The 14878-nt window shown below is 38.4% G+C and overlaps 1 protein-coding gene across 1 annotated transcript; it reads right to left on the reverse strand.

The window, feature by feature from the left end:
• Nucleotides 1-922: 922 nt before the first annotated feature.
• On the reverse strand, nt 923-13483 carry LOC131936987 (alcohol dehydrogenase [acceptor]). The gene is made up of 12 exons (XM_059294155.1): nt 13316-13483; nt 12645-12825; nt 6779-6987; nt 5481-5673; nt 4870-5001; nt 4647-4768; nt 4066-4233; nt 3672-3822; nt 3229-3377; nt 2840-3017; nt 2342-2567; nt 923-2102 (listed from the first exon to the last, which is right to left on the reverse strand). The coding sequence occupies exons 2-12, from the start codon at nt 12772-12774 to the stop codon at nt 1949-1951; spliced, it is 1812 nt and encodes a 603-aa protein (XP_059150138.1). The 5' UTR covers nt 12775-12825; nt 13316-13483; the 3' UTR covers nt 923-1948.
• Between the last annotated feature and the right edge of the window lie 1395 nt (nt 13484-14878).

Consider the following 14878-nt stretch of genomic DNA (forward strand, 5'->3'; position numbering starts at 1 on the left):
TATGAATTTATTCAACGGGTCATTTTTCAAGTCACGTTGTCCTTCACAACTTCAGTGAGTGTTTATATTTTGTGTTTGATAAAACACTCACCCTATGTTGTTGTACAGTATAATGTCAGCTTGAATGACTATGTTAGTAAAAGTATATTTATTAATTTTAATCATGTTTTGAAGCTAATCGGTGTTGGTTTAGTCAAGCGTGACGTTTATGTTCAACTAGGGAAAATGGCTGCAAACACAGTCAAAGGGAAGCAACCAATATAAATCTTGTGCAAACATAAATATTCGGTTACTTTTCTTTGTGTACCATTTTTTGTTCGGTACAGCCGTTATGATCGACTACATCTAACATGAAAATTAATTGGTGTCTGTTTACGTATATAATTATTTGTATCTACATTACCTATGGTACTGCGCATTTCATTGTTTGAGACAAATCTAAGAGACCATTAATTATAAAATACGCTTGTTTTGCCTGTGAAATGACTATTCACGTTTTTTTTTTCTCTAAAGGCACTTAGAATATTATATTAAAAAACACAAAACAAATCATCTATATAACACCCCAGCCCCTATTTAGAGTTTTCGGATGCATGACATCATTTAAGAAATATCCCTAATTAAAACTTTTAGTAATAATAATTCCTGTTCTTGATAATACGCTATTTTGGACAGGAATATTTTATCGTGAGATTGTGAGATTTATGTAAAGGTAGAGCTTCTTTAAATAATTCAATAACTTTGAATTCACTTCTTAGTGCAAAACGTTTAACTTAACATTAAGTAGATCAAAGCGCATTCATAACTTGTGATTTTTATGATACAGTTTAAACTTCAAATAGTGTGGTTACTGGCTTTAGAAAATAAATTATAATTAAACAAAGTTGTTAATTATTCTATACTTTATTCATTATACATATAAGCTAGAGTCTAGGTAAAAGTATTTGTTATGATATATATATATATATATATATATATATATATATATATATATATATATATATAATTAAGGGGTGAACAAACGCGGGTACACTTGCATAACAACAGTTTAAAAATGGTGGTATAAGCCTTACATAAGATAAACAAAGAGTCAAGTAAATCTCACATCAACTAAACTAAATCAAACAACGGTTAACCTAACTAACAAACAGCAGGTACAAGATATAAGAAGATATAACAACTCCTTGAGTACATAGATTAAATTGTGGCACATATCGTAAAAATAGAAAGTCAGTAAAAGAGGAGTAAGAAACCTTCACACTTTACCTAATTCAATACTTGTACACTGGTTTTCTTAAACTAAGTAGATAGCGGTAAGATATGAGTAAAGAAGGGGTTAAGTTAACGATGTCTTTAAATGGCAGATAGTGGCAGCTATAAAAAAGAGCAAAGACAATATCTGCTACGAACCTATCGGAGAACATTCTGGAATGTACCATTTTATTTAAAAATCACGATTAAAATAACAAACAATGCAATAAAACATTTGGTTACACGCTAAAAATACAGTGACACTAGATATCAGTCTAATTGGAAGAATTTCAAATCAGTCAACCTAATCGTAATACATCGCGACTTCTACACTTCAATGAATTTTGTGTAAGCTTTTCCTAAAACATGAAATTGTAGACCAACATTTTCACTCTAACATTAAAAACAAAAACTCAATCTTAACGTTGCTACATGTTAATTGTAAAGTTTCATTAACTTGTTTTCGTAAAGGTAAAATATATTTTAAGAGAAACAAAGAAAGTTGGATGGTTGGTAGAAATTAGAGCATTTGAGATGCCAGAAAGATTGGTATTAACTTGTAACTATCAAATTCTAGTTTTTCTTATTAATATTGTAAAAAAAAACGATAGACATTTCATTACAGTTTATATAGAGAAATCACAAGTTTTTGTTAGATTAAAAATGCGAATTTGGATTACATATTAAGCCCTTGCTATTATAAATGTGGGAGAGGTTTAAGTGGTGGTCTGCCCCTGATCATGTCTGCTGCCCTCTCACCAATCATGATTGTGGGGGCGTTGGTGTTGGCAGACACAAGCCAGGGCATGATTGAGGCGTCCACAACACGGAGACCTTGGATGCCACGGACCCTGGGGAAAGAAACACAAAATATATGACTTGTAAGTAAATTTTACATTAAACAACTGGCCAATCTGAAAGCTAGAGGATTTGTTTACTGGAATCTATAATAAAACGTTAAACGTGTGATCCGATTCGTTACTTTATTTTCCCTATATATTTTACTATACAATCTAAAATTATATTTGTAAACACGCCCAATATAAGGTCTGCTAGGTTGGTCTCTAATTAGTTTAATGAGATATATTACCTGAGTTCAGGGTCAACGACCGCTGTTGGGTCATTAGCCGGCCCCATCTTACACGTGCCCACAGGGTGGTATATGGTGAGTGGTCTAAACTTGAGCATGCACGTCCAGTATTCGTGTGAGTCGTATTTGTGTTGTTTACACGAAAGTGGCGCTGATGTTTCTGTGAGTTCAGCACCAATATCTTTCATGGGCTTCGAGTTCACGATCTTCTTACACTCCTGAATGCCTTTAAAGAATACATCTCATCTTAGTACCAATATAAACACGTCTAAAATGTGTTGAAACCCATATAAACAAGACGTCTAAAATGTCTTGAAACCCATGGCTTTAAAGAATACATCTCATCGAAGTAAGTACTAATATAAACACGTCTAAAAGATCTTGAAACCCATATAAACAACAAGTCTAAAATGTGTTGTTTGAAACCAATGCCTTTACAGAAGCCGATATGTAGGAAACTCGAACTAATTATTTAACCTAATTAGAAAATATAGTCACCTCTAATTAGCAGATCGATATCCTCCTGTTTGTCGAGGTAATTAGCCCAGATGACCGGATAATCGAAGGGGTCACTTGACCTCAGCCTGATGTGACCTCGACTTTCTGGACGGCACAGAGACGGCAGACATTTAAACCCATATTTGGCTTTATCTCTCTCGGACATCTCAGCATACACCTGGAAATGACCTCAGTAGTTAAATTAGGCTGAACTCCTTGTGCAACTTAGTCTAATCTTGTAAATTAATCGAAGAGCTTCAGCTATCTTCATTTATTGTCTTCAAGCACATGCAGTTATATGATGCACGACTTTATTATAAAACCCCCAACTTAACTAACCCTAACCCCGTGTGGGTTGTAGATACTTGAACTAAACCATGCCACAGTACCTCCTTAGTATATCCATATCCATCTTTTCCGGTGGGAGGGAGGATGTTGAAGAAGTGGATCTGCAGGTCAGGCCAGTCTTTCTCTCTCGTCTCTTTTGTTGTACTTCTAAAGGCTAGCACCTCCAGTTGGAAGGGGGAGTTGAGGATTCCTGGAGGTAAAAGTTATTCAAGTTTACTCCGGCTTGAAGCTGACTTGATCAAGCTTTAACTTAGAAGGTGGCGTTGTAATTGTGACTCAGAATAAGCTTACATCTTTACGTCTAATTATAGACAGTATGACAATCGTTTAATGGTGGAGGCCCTGTGTTCCATAAAGAGCAAAGAGAAATAAGTCAAGTAAGTCATGACAATCGTCTAACGATTAAAACAACTTCTGAGTGGTATAATACTGTTCCCACTGTGTCGACACTAGATCGAAGTTTAATGTGTACAAAATAACAGACCTGTACTGAACAGCTTGTACTTGAGGTAGGAGGTCAAGCTGTCGAAGTCGTTCATGTTGGCTGTTAAGGGCTCGGTGACCTTGACCCCCATGTCAAACATCAGGTGGTCCTGGAGGTTCTCTCCCACAGGTAGGTCAGCAACTACTGGGATCTAAGGTAGGTGTAAGCAAAGGTAGGTGTAAGCAAAGGTTTGGTGTGATCATTAGGAAGGTGTAAGAAGAAGGCAATTTACATATTAGATACGTGTAATCATTAGGTACATTTTAGCCTTACCTAGATGTAAGCAGTTATGAAGACACAATAATTATATAGATGTGCGTAGTATGTAGATGTAAGCGATTGGTAGATATAATCAATGTGCATGTTTTGTAATTATGAGTTCAAAAGTGCTCACGTTCAGACTTTCCAGATGTTTCTTGGGTCCAACACCCGACAACATGAGAATCTGTGGCGAGCCTATAGCACCAGAGGACAAGATGACCTCACGTCTAGACTTGACCACAAACTTCCTCCCGTCTTTGATGACCTCCACACCTTCTGTTTTTTTATTGGTGATTATCACCTGTGGTATAAACAATTTTCATTAACTTTTATAGAAACTTTCCTAGCAGTTGATTACACATTGCAATTTCAACACACGGGTAGGTTGGGGTTTGAGAGTTCCTTGTTTTGACAAGGTCACCATGTGGAATTTTAACAGTTCCAAAATCCCCCCATTTTATCTTATCGAAAATTCTACATCATAACTGGTCTATGCAACCATAAACGATCAGGAGAACTAAACGACTCATCAAAATACTAAAAGTGTTTAACAATACGTAATTGCTTTAATTACTAATGATAATTGGTTTATGAATACACCTCATTGAGATGGCTATAAGAGAAGTGGTTCAAGGTTAAAGGTGACTAATCGTCCCAATTATTTAAATGCAATGCTGCTTTCGAATGGTGGATAAAGGAACGACTTGTACTGACCTTTTGTACATGTGCGTGTACAGCTACATGAAGATTTGGTCTGTGAAGGTTGGGGTGGATAAAGGCACGACTTGTACTGTATCTCTGTCCGTTGTTTGAATTCACTTGAGAGTAGGAAATACCTGCAAACGATAAATGTGAAAATAATGGTTACTTTATTGTATGGAATCCTAAGTTTAAAGAAGATATCTGTCACATGAAAATAGTGAACGTCCAGCTTTACCTTCCATGGTCTTGCCGTTGTAATCTTTATTATGTGGGTACCCAACAGTCTGTGCAGCTTCTATGATCTTAGTAGCGATTGGATGAAAGTTTATTCTATTGATAGTCCAGGGTCCATCATGGCCATGGTATTCTAAATAAAATAAAAGGTATTTAAATCATGGCTGGCTATGTTATGTATAATTGAACAGTGTTAATTAATATCCTCTTTTCTAGTGCGTGCAAAAGAAACATGGGGCAGATAAAGTAGAGTTCATCTGTTTCAGAGATAAGGTGATAAAGTGGTCATCACTATGCCCAGCCGCCTTTTTTTTTCTAACTTGAGTTAGGTAGCCATAAGAGCTGGGTGGACTCAGGGACATCTACTGACTTGTAACCGGATTCGAACTCGAGACTTACGGGTTAGCAGCCTAGAGCTCTATCGCTAGGCCACTCTGTCCCAAACAGTGTTGATAGAAAAGCCAACATATCAATATGGATAATTAAATTTTAAAAATATAAATATATATTTGTTTTGCGTCTTGTTGGAAGATAGCAGATGAAAGTAATAGAGATAACTGTTTAGATAGAGTTATCTCTATAGCCAAATCAAATATTGGCCGGACTAAAAACCTGAGTCCTGCAACTCTGGGATCTGAATCCTCTCTGTCTTCTTGAAATACGGCAGCACGTATTGGTAGCTCCACTCTTTGACCCCCGTGTACTCCGCCCACCTGTCGTAGTCGTGTCTGGAAGCTCTGACATACTGCATGGCGTTGATGCTGCTGGAGCCTCCCAGTGCCCTACCCCGGGGCCAGAAGGATCGCTGATAACAGGGAAATAATGAGGCGGATTTTTAGTGGTCATGTGATCATGAGATGGAAGCAAGATAGGATGTGGCTATTTTATTGTCGAACTACTTAAACATAATTACTTTGTGCATTAAATATATTTTTAACAGAAATTAGAGTGTATTTTGGTATGTTTCTACTTATTTTAAAACACAATCAAACAACCAAAAATGTTGAAGCATTGAAAATTGAAATATTAAAGAAAAAACTCACAGAGAATAATCAACATTTATCCCCTAAATGCTCCCAAATAATCCCTCCCACCACCTCCAAGCCTTTAATAGTACCTGAGTGCCATCTATCTTATCCCTGGAATCCTCCCACTATAACCCCCCCCTCCCATCTTACCCCTCCCTGTAATCCTCCGTGTAGTACCCCCACCTTACCCCCCCCCCACCTTACCCCTCCCTGGAATCCTCCCAACGAGACATTCTGTAGCTCCGTGTAGTACCCCACCTTACCCCCCCCCCACCTTACCCCTCCCTGGAATCCTCCCAACGAGCCATTCTGCGCCTCCGTGTAGTACCCCACCTTACCCCCCCCCCACCTTACCCCTCCCTGGAATCCTCCCAACGAGCCATTCTGTGGCTCCGTGTAGTACCCCACCTTACCCCCCCACCTTACCCCTCCCTGGAATCCTCCCAAAGATCCATTCTGTGCCTCCGTGTAGTACCCCACCTTACCCCCCCCCACCTTACCCCTCCCTGGAATCCTCCCAACGAGCCATTCTGTAGCTCCGTGTAGTACCCCACCTTACCCCCCCCCACCTTACCCCTCCCTGGAATCCTCCCAAAGATCCATTCTGTGCCTCCGTGTAGTACCCCACCTTACCCCCCCCCCCACCTTACCCCTCCCTGGAATCCTCCCAACGAGCCATTCTGTGGCTCCGTGTAGTACCCCCACCTTACCCCTCCACCCACCTTACCCCCCCCCCCCCCCCCACCTTACCCCCCCCCCCCCCACCTTACCCCTCCCTGGAATCCTCCCAAAGATCCATTCTGTGGCTCCGTGTAGTACCCCACCTTACCCCCCCCCCCCCACCTTACCCCCCTCCCCACATACCCCCCCCCCCCACCTTACCCCTCCCTGGAATCCTCCCAACGAGCCATTCTGTGGCTCCGTGTAGTACTCCCAGTCTGTGACTGTCCTCCAGTTGGCCACGGCTAGACCAGGTGTGTAGATGTTGGTGTCCTCCCAGTCGTTCTCACCTGCCTCCAACAGCAGCACCGTCACATCCGGGTCTTCAGACAGACGACTGGCCACAACACATCCTGCAGACCCGGCACCAACTGGGGAACCAATATCATATCAATTTGGCTGGTGTTAAAATAAAAGTTACACTGAATCCATCGCTCCTTAAAATGCTGTCATGTTATTTGGTATACGACATAACATCTTAATACTATGGTACAAGAACTGTGAATACCCTGTTTGTATTTAATATGGGTTTTCGTGACCGGTTATCCTATTTTTTGGTTACTCTCTCATAATTTTATCTGCCCTTGTTATTCTAATTTTGTCAGCCTTGTTTGTACCTGGCCTGGTTATTCTACCATAAATTTGTCTACCCTGGTTATTCTACCATAAATTTGTCTGCCCTGGTTATTCTACCACTAGGCATGCTGCCCATCTTCGCTTAGGCTTTCGAAAACATTGAGAATTTGAATGCTTAATTAATTCGCCCGAAGGTCGGTCTACGACCTCAAGAGTTATGAAGAGGTTCCTCCGTGGACATTTTTTTTCGATTTATAGCTCATATAAGGTACCGGTCAGTCGAGGTCAGTTTTGACCCCCACATCGTAGACTTTTCGGCCAACCGGCCCCCGTGTTCTGTCGCACCAAGGCAAGATCATGCCAAATTTGAAGCGCCTGCGGCGCCGGGAAGTGCCCTATCGGACACCCGACAATCTAGAATCTAGATCTAGATCTAGATTCCTAAAAGAATTTTTTTTTTAAGTTTAGCCCGAGCATAATAAAAAAGAATACATTAACCAAGTTGACTTGCTGTGTGTCGAACCCGCACCACCTGCGTGGTTTAATGTACACTAACATCTCCGCTATTTAGGCACCTTATAAAATACGGAGAATGAAACACGTATTTTAAAATCTTAACTTACACGAATATGCCTATTCTTTCAAATTATTTTTTTATCCCAAATTAGCCAGTTCATAACAAAGATTTTGTATAAAATAAATAAGTCTTGAAATAGTTTAGTCCTAATATAGAAATTTATTTTTGGAATAGATTTTAGAGAAGTTAGAGTCTAAATCTAGATCTTAGCGTCTACGTCTAGATTATAGATCTAGTTATTGCGTAGATTTAGATTTAGTCTAGATCTAGAATCTCTAGATCTAGAATCCAAATAAATAAAATAAATTTTATGAGTTTAGGCCGGAAAAACTGTATTGTATACATTTCATAGTGTACGTAGATCTAAATCAAATTTGAATGAAATAGTTCATTTCTTTTTATTCAAAACACAGCAGATGACGTCATTAGTTAATGTATAAGCAATAGCGACGTCACAGTTTTATGCGTTCTTTTTCACATGTATTAATGCTTTTCCGGTTGCATAAATAATACTGTTTCTCTACATTCGAATACGCCTTTAATTTTTATTTTTCTTCTTTAAGTAAAATTGTGGTTATACATTTAAAACATCTAACATATTATTTTCAACAAAAGTCCGTAAAAAATTCTCGATATACCGCTGCCGATTCTGACGTGATGTCCGGCGAAAATTTTTTGCGGACAGAGAAAGAGAGAGAGAGAGAGAGAGATGTGCGCACATTGGGCTTTTATAAATTAGGATAAATTTGTCTGCCCTGGTTATTCTACCATAAAATTGTCTGCCCTGGTTATTCTACCATAAATTTTCTGCCCTGTTTATTCTACCATAAATTTGTCTGCCCTGGTTATTCTACCATAAATTTGTCTGCCCTGGTTATTCTACCATAAATTTGTCTGCCCTGGTTATTCTACCATAATTTTGTCTGCCCTGGTTATTCTACCATAAATTTGTCTGCCCTGGTTATTCTACCATAAATTTGTCTGCCCTGGTTATTCTACCATAAAATTGTCTGCCCTGGTTATTCTACCATAAATTTGTCTGCCCTGGTTATTCTACCATAAATTTGTCTGCCCTGGTTATTCTACCATAAATTTGTCTGCCCTGGTTATTCTACCATAAATTTGTCTGCCCCGGTTATTCTACCATAAATTTGTCTGCCCTGGTTATTCTACCATAAATTTGTCTGCCCTGGTTATTCTACCATAAATTTGTCTGCCCTGGTTATTCTACCATAAATTTGTCTGCCCTGGTTATTCTACCATAAATGTGTCTGCCCTGGTTATTCTACCATAAATCTGTCTGCCCTGGTTATTCTACCATAAATGTGTCTGCCCTGGTTATTCTACCATAAATTTGTCTGCCCTGGTTATTCTACCATAAATTTGTCTGCCCTGGTTATTCTACCATAAAATTGTCTGCCCTGGTTATTCTACCATAAATTTGTCTGCCCTGGTTATTCTACCATAAATTTGTCTGCCCTGGTTATTCTACCATAAATTTACTGCCCTGGTTATTCTACCATAATATTGTCTGCCCTGGTTATTCTACCATAAATTTGTCTGCCCTGGTTATTCTACCATAAATTTGTCTGCCCTGGTTATTCTACCATAAATTTGTCTGCCCTGGTTATTCTACCATAAATTTGTCTGCCCTGGTTATTCTACCATAAATTTGTCTGCCCTGGTTATTCTACCATAAATTTGTCTGCCCTGGTTATTCTACCATAAATTTGTCTGCAATGTCTCTACCTGTCCTTGATATTCTACCATTTTTTGTCCACCATGTTTCAGAGATAAGAAAAATACTAGATCGTTAACTACGCATGTTGTCTGCAAAAGAAAAAAAAAAATTAGCCTTTATCTGTTGTATTTGTAATGTCGTTAATTTAACATTAAGATGTGCTGACGCATAAACACAAAATAAAACTTTGTATATAAATTTTCTTTTGCAATCATTGGATATTTCAATATTTTTTTTAGAGTTTTAACAATTTACGACGACAAATGAGTTTCAGGCTGAATTCAAGATCCATTGTATTGGGACTAGATGCATATATTTGCTATAGCTCTTTATAACCCTAGACATGCATTGATCAGCTCACGTCGTTGGAGTTATGTCGGAAAATGCACACGTGCTGCGAGGACCCCCCCCCCCCCTCCCACCACCACCTGTCGGGCCACAAACAACAGCTGACACTTTACAACAAGCAGCTACGCGCGATTGTGTCACTTTCAATGCTTTTAATTTCAACATAGTAAATGAAAAAAAAACAACACACTTTTCCTTTCAACATCTCTGTTTTTTTCGTCGTAAAAATTGTAACGTCCCCCCCCCCTCACCATAACAGAATGTAACTACTATCGTCCAAACTAAGTAAAGAGCAAATGCTTTTTCGAAAAATACAGATATTTATTCTATTATTTATTGTGTCCCACAGACTTTGTATGCCTCCACCATAAAACGAAACATTTCTTAACTAACATTATGAACAAGATGCGTTAACTGTAGCTACAGTACCCACATACACTTAACCACGAAACCAGATATGCTCCCCAACATGGAGACATGCACTGCGAAGCTACAGCCGACTTCATTTAACCCTAACCATAAAAGTAGAGTAGGTCGACCAACACGAGCAAGATACATGCACGGTAGAGCTACAGCCCACATTATATAACCCTAACCATAAAACTAGAATAGGTCACCAAACATGAACAAGAGGCATTTGTGGTAACGCTATAGACAACACGTAACCCTAACCATGTAATCAGATACGGTTAACCAACACAAAACCCTAACCATGTAACCAGATCAGGTTCGCCAACACATAATCCTAACCATGTAACCAGATTAGGTTCGCCAACACATAATGCTAACCATGTAACCAGATAAGATTAAACAACACATTACCCTAACCATGTAACCAGATTAGGTTAGCCAACACATAACCCTAACCATGTAACCAGATTAGGTTAACCAACACATAACCCTAACCATGTAACCAGATTGGGTTAACCAACACAAAACCCAAACCATGTAACCAGATAAGGTTAACCAACACAAAACCCTAGCCATGTAACCAGATAAGGTTAACCAACACATAACCCTAACCATGTAACCAGATAAGGTTAACCAACACAAAACCCTAGCCATGTAACCAGATAAGGTTAACCAACACATAACCCTAACCATGTAACCAGATTAGGTTAATCAACACATAACCCTAACCATTTAACCAGTTAAGGCCAACCAACACAAAACCCTAACCATGTAACCAGATAAAATTAACCAACACACAACACTAACCATGTTTCCAGATCAGGTTTACCAACACAAAACCCTAACCATGTAACCAGATAAGGTTAACCAACACATAACCCTAACCATGTAACCAGATAACGACTCAGCTAACCGTCACGATTTCTTATCTCGAGTCAGCCTCGGGGCCGGTGTAAACAACACAACAACAAGCGGGGCACCTTGACCTAACATCAACCTTGACCCTGACCCAGCTGCGACATGGCTTTTCTGCAAAGCAATACATTTGCTTGTGGTTGCAACATTTTGCCAGTGCAGTCTGAACTGTAAGTGCACACACTTAACATGGCGGTGTATGCTGATAAGGTGATAAGGCTGTTGGCACAGTGACAAAATGTAAAATAACCTGGAGCTAGAAATGCATGTCAACCATACATTTATAGAAGTGTAACTAACAGTCCTAGAAATACATGCTTTAACTTGACATAAATGATTTAGCTGTACCCACAGTACGGCTAGGTCAAGTTACGGTTAGATTAATGACTAGGAATACTGTTTGTAAGTGCGCGTGTAAATATATATATATATATATATATATATATATATATATATATATATATATATATATATATGAGTGTGAGTGTGTGTGTGTCTGTCTGTCTGTCAGTGAGTCAGTTTAATTTCTTGAGACTGAATCCCATTTACGCAATGGCATCAGTAAAGTGAATTCAAATACAAACATGTAAATGAAAACTTTAAAAAATTAGCTTAGTATTTAATGGGCCCTCAAACATTGCAGATAGTCATTGGAGACTTTCAACATATTGTTAGTTAAAATAAGTGAGTGAGCAGATTACATGAACACAACTAACTAATCCACCAACTCTCCTGGCATTCAATGACATCTCAGACACTTAAACTTAATCCAAAATTTAACACTTATCCTAACCACACCATCCACCATCTAACCTGAAACCTTAACTTTTACCACACCGACCGACGCCTGTACTTAAAACCTATCTTACCAGTTAATTGCTTCTGTTAATTTGTAAATAATATACTAAGATGTTACTCAATTAAACCATTAATACTCATCTCCCTAATTAAACCACCCATCCCTAATTAAACCACCAGTCCCTAATTAAACCACCTGTCCCTAATTAAACCACCAGTCCCTAATTAAACCGCCAGTCCCTAATTAAACCACCTGTATCTAATTAAACCACCAGTCCCTACATAAACCACCAGTCCCTAAATAAACCACCAGTCCCTAATTAAACCACCAGTCCCTAATTAAAACACCAGACCCTAATTAAACCACCAGTCCCTAATTAAACCACCAGTCCCTAATTAAACCACCTGTCCCTAATTAAACCACCCGTCCCTAATTAAACCACCAGTCCCTAATTAAACCACCAGTCCCTAATTAAACCACCAGTCCCTAATTAAACCACCAGTCCCTAATTAAACCACCAGTCCCCAATTAAACCACCCATCCCTAATTAAACCACCTGTCCCTAATTAAACCACCCATCCATAATTAAACCACCAGTCCCTAATTAAACCACCAGTCCCTAATTAAACCACTAGTCTCTAATTAAACCAGCATTACTCACCTACGATGTAGTCGTAAGTAGTGTTGAGTTTTGTCACCAGTCCAGGCCCAGGCGAGTCCCCGTCAATGTACAGAGTTTTGATGAGAATACCAGCCACAGCCACAAACAGTACGGAGGCGACGGTTGACATGGCACCTGAGTTATTTCCCTGCAATCAACCTGAGTTACCTCTCTGAACTCACTGAATGATGTGAAAATAAATGACAGATAATTGTTGTCTTAATGCTCTGATGTATAAAAAAAAATTCGCAAGTAAAAAATTGAGGAAATAAATCACAAACTTTATCATCGAGCTGACTCGAAGGTATTCAGTTGAGTACAGCTAGAATGTTCAGGGGAAAAAATTCAGGACACCCCCCCCCTTCCCTTTGTCACACATCGTCACATAAGCTCGACTCCCCACCTTCCGATCGTCACACTTCGTTACATTTGTCCGACCACCCCACTTTCCTTAAAGTATAACGTTATTAATTAACGACTCCAAAACATAACACCACAGTAATAGCATCGGGTAAATGTGTACTTTTTTTTTAAACAATAACGAATTTTATAAAATTCACATTAAAATCTGAGAAATGTAACACAATTATCAAATAAAAATATAAGAACTGAAACACAATTATCCAATTAAAATATGAGAATTGTAACAAAATTATCCCAGTGTTACCTACCTGTCGAATGTAGCAAGAATATCCCAGTAACAACTGTAACCAGCTGTAACAAAGATCGGATTTACAAACAGAACAGAACGTAACTCTCCCTTCAACTCCGGCTGTGTGAATAACTATCGCGCCAAGGTCGGCCGTGTTGTGACCTTGAGCGGTTGACTGTAATGTTCCACGTATTAAATACCGTACTCTTAAGAAATGTTTTTCTAAGCGGATATATATCTCAACATTCGTTAACTGTTCTTATAGTAAAGATGGATATTATTATTACTATGCTGAAACTTAATTAAGCAACCTTTACAACACCAGGGGTAAACTATCACTGTAGCTAATATATATATATATATATATATATATATATATATATATATATATATATATATATATATATATATATATATATACATATATATATATATATATATATGTATATATATTATACAACTGACTCTCGCCGAGAGTATTAATTAATATTTACATTGCATGTTTTGTATAACTTCAAACTTTATGCACAAGTTATATTTTTAAGGTTGTGCTAGCTTTAACATTTTTATTCAGGCGATTAATATCTAGCGTCTGACAGTATTATATCTGATCGGAGGTTATATGGTGGTTTATAGCAGGTGGAAACTAGTTTGGTCTAGTTTTATTTCCATATCATTCTAGCAATCTTGAATCTAACATATTGTGTGGTTGGATCTGAAGTTCATGCAACCAGTGACAGGCAGTTGAAAAACAGCTGTAATCGCTGGCTTGTACAGTGATCAGAAGATCTACTGTATGTACACAGATCAGAAGATCTACTGTATGTACAGAGTTCAAAAGATCTATTGTATGTACAGAGATCAAAAGATCTACTGTATGTACCGAGATCAAAAGATCTACTGTATGTACAGAGTTCAAAAGATCTACTGTATGTACAGAGTTCAAAAGATCTACTGTATGTCCAGAGATCAAAAGATCTACTGTACGTCCAGAGATCAAAAGATCTACTGTATGTCCAGAGATCAAAAGATCTACTGTATATACAGTGGCTTGTACAGAGATCAAAAGATGTACTGTGTGTACAGAGTTCAAAAGATCTACTGTATGTACAGTGGCTGGAGCTTCTGGTACGTTTGACAGCAAACGTACAGGACAACGGGATGAAGGTATGAAACATGGACTGTCTGGGCAGATAAGTCTGATATTGGGACTACACGAAACTAGTCACAACATCTCAAAACTAGAAACAGCATTCCCCTCCCCACCAAATAGTCGTTGGCTATTTTTACTGATGAAATGAGATCTTATTATATGCCCTTGTGTGACAGTACAAAATGTTATTGTATTCAAGTAAAACTCAATATTTTCTGAATGAAATGAAGGAAAGATTTTAACTGCTTGGCAATAAATCCCGTATTTTCTTAACAATGTAATCGTCGACTGTTGTTTGATAAAACGTGTATTGGGGGATGGAGCAGTGTTGAGGCCTCTATTATCTAACACACGCCATCAACTATTTCTTCTCAGTGGTATGTATTCTAATGCTAAACAGTTGATTTAGGAAATAGTTAAATCCGTCGT

The sequence above is a fragment of the Physella acuta genome, unplaced genomic scaffold (assembly GCF_028476545.2).
Source record: "Physella acuta isolate Inbredline_101_S28 unplaced genomic scaffold, ASM2847654v3 ptg000197l, whole genome shotgun sequence".
NCBI lineage: Eukaryota > Metazoa > Mollusca > Gastropoda > Physidae > Physella > Physella acuta.

Excerpts from the sequence above, each read along its gene's own strand:
- LOC131936987 (XM_059294155.1), bottom strand. The coding sequence starts at position 12,774 with ATGTCAACCGTCGCCTCCGTACTGTTTGTGGCTGTGGCTGGTATTCTC. Across the intron at positions 4,769-4,869 it reads CAACGGCAAGACCATGGAAG|GTATTTCCTACTCTCAAGTG; the intron begins GTAAAGCTGGAC and ends TATCGTTTGCAG. Across the intron at positions 3,823-4,065 it reads AACATCTGGAAAGTCTGAAC|ATCCCAGTAGTTGCTGACCT; the intron begins GTGAGCACTTTT and ends CACCTACCTTAG.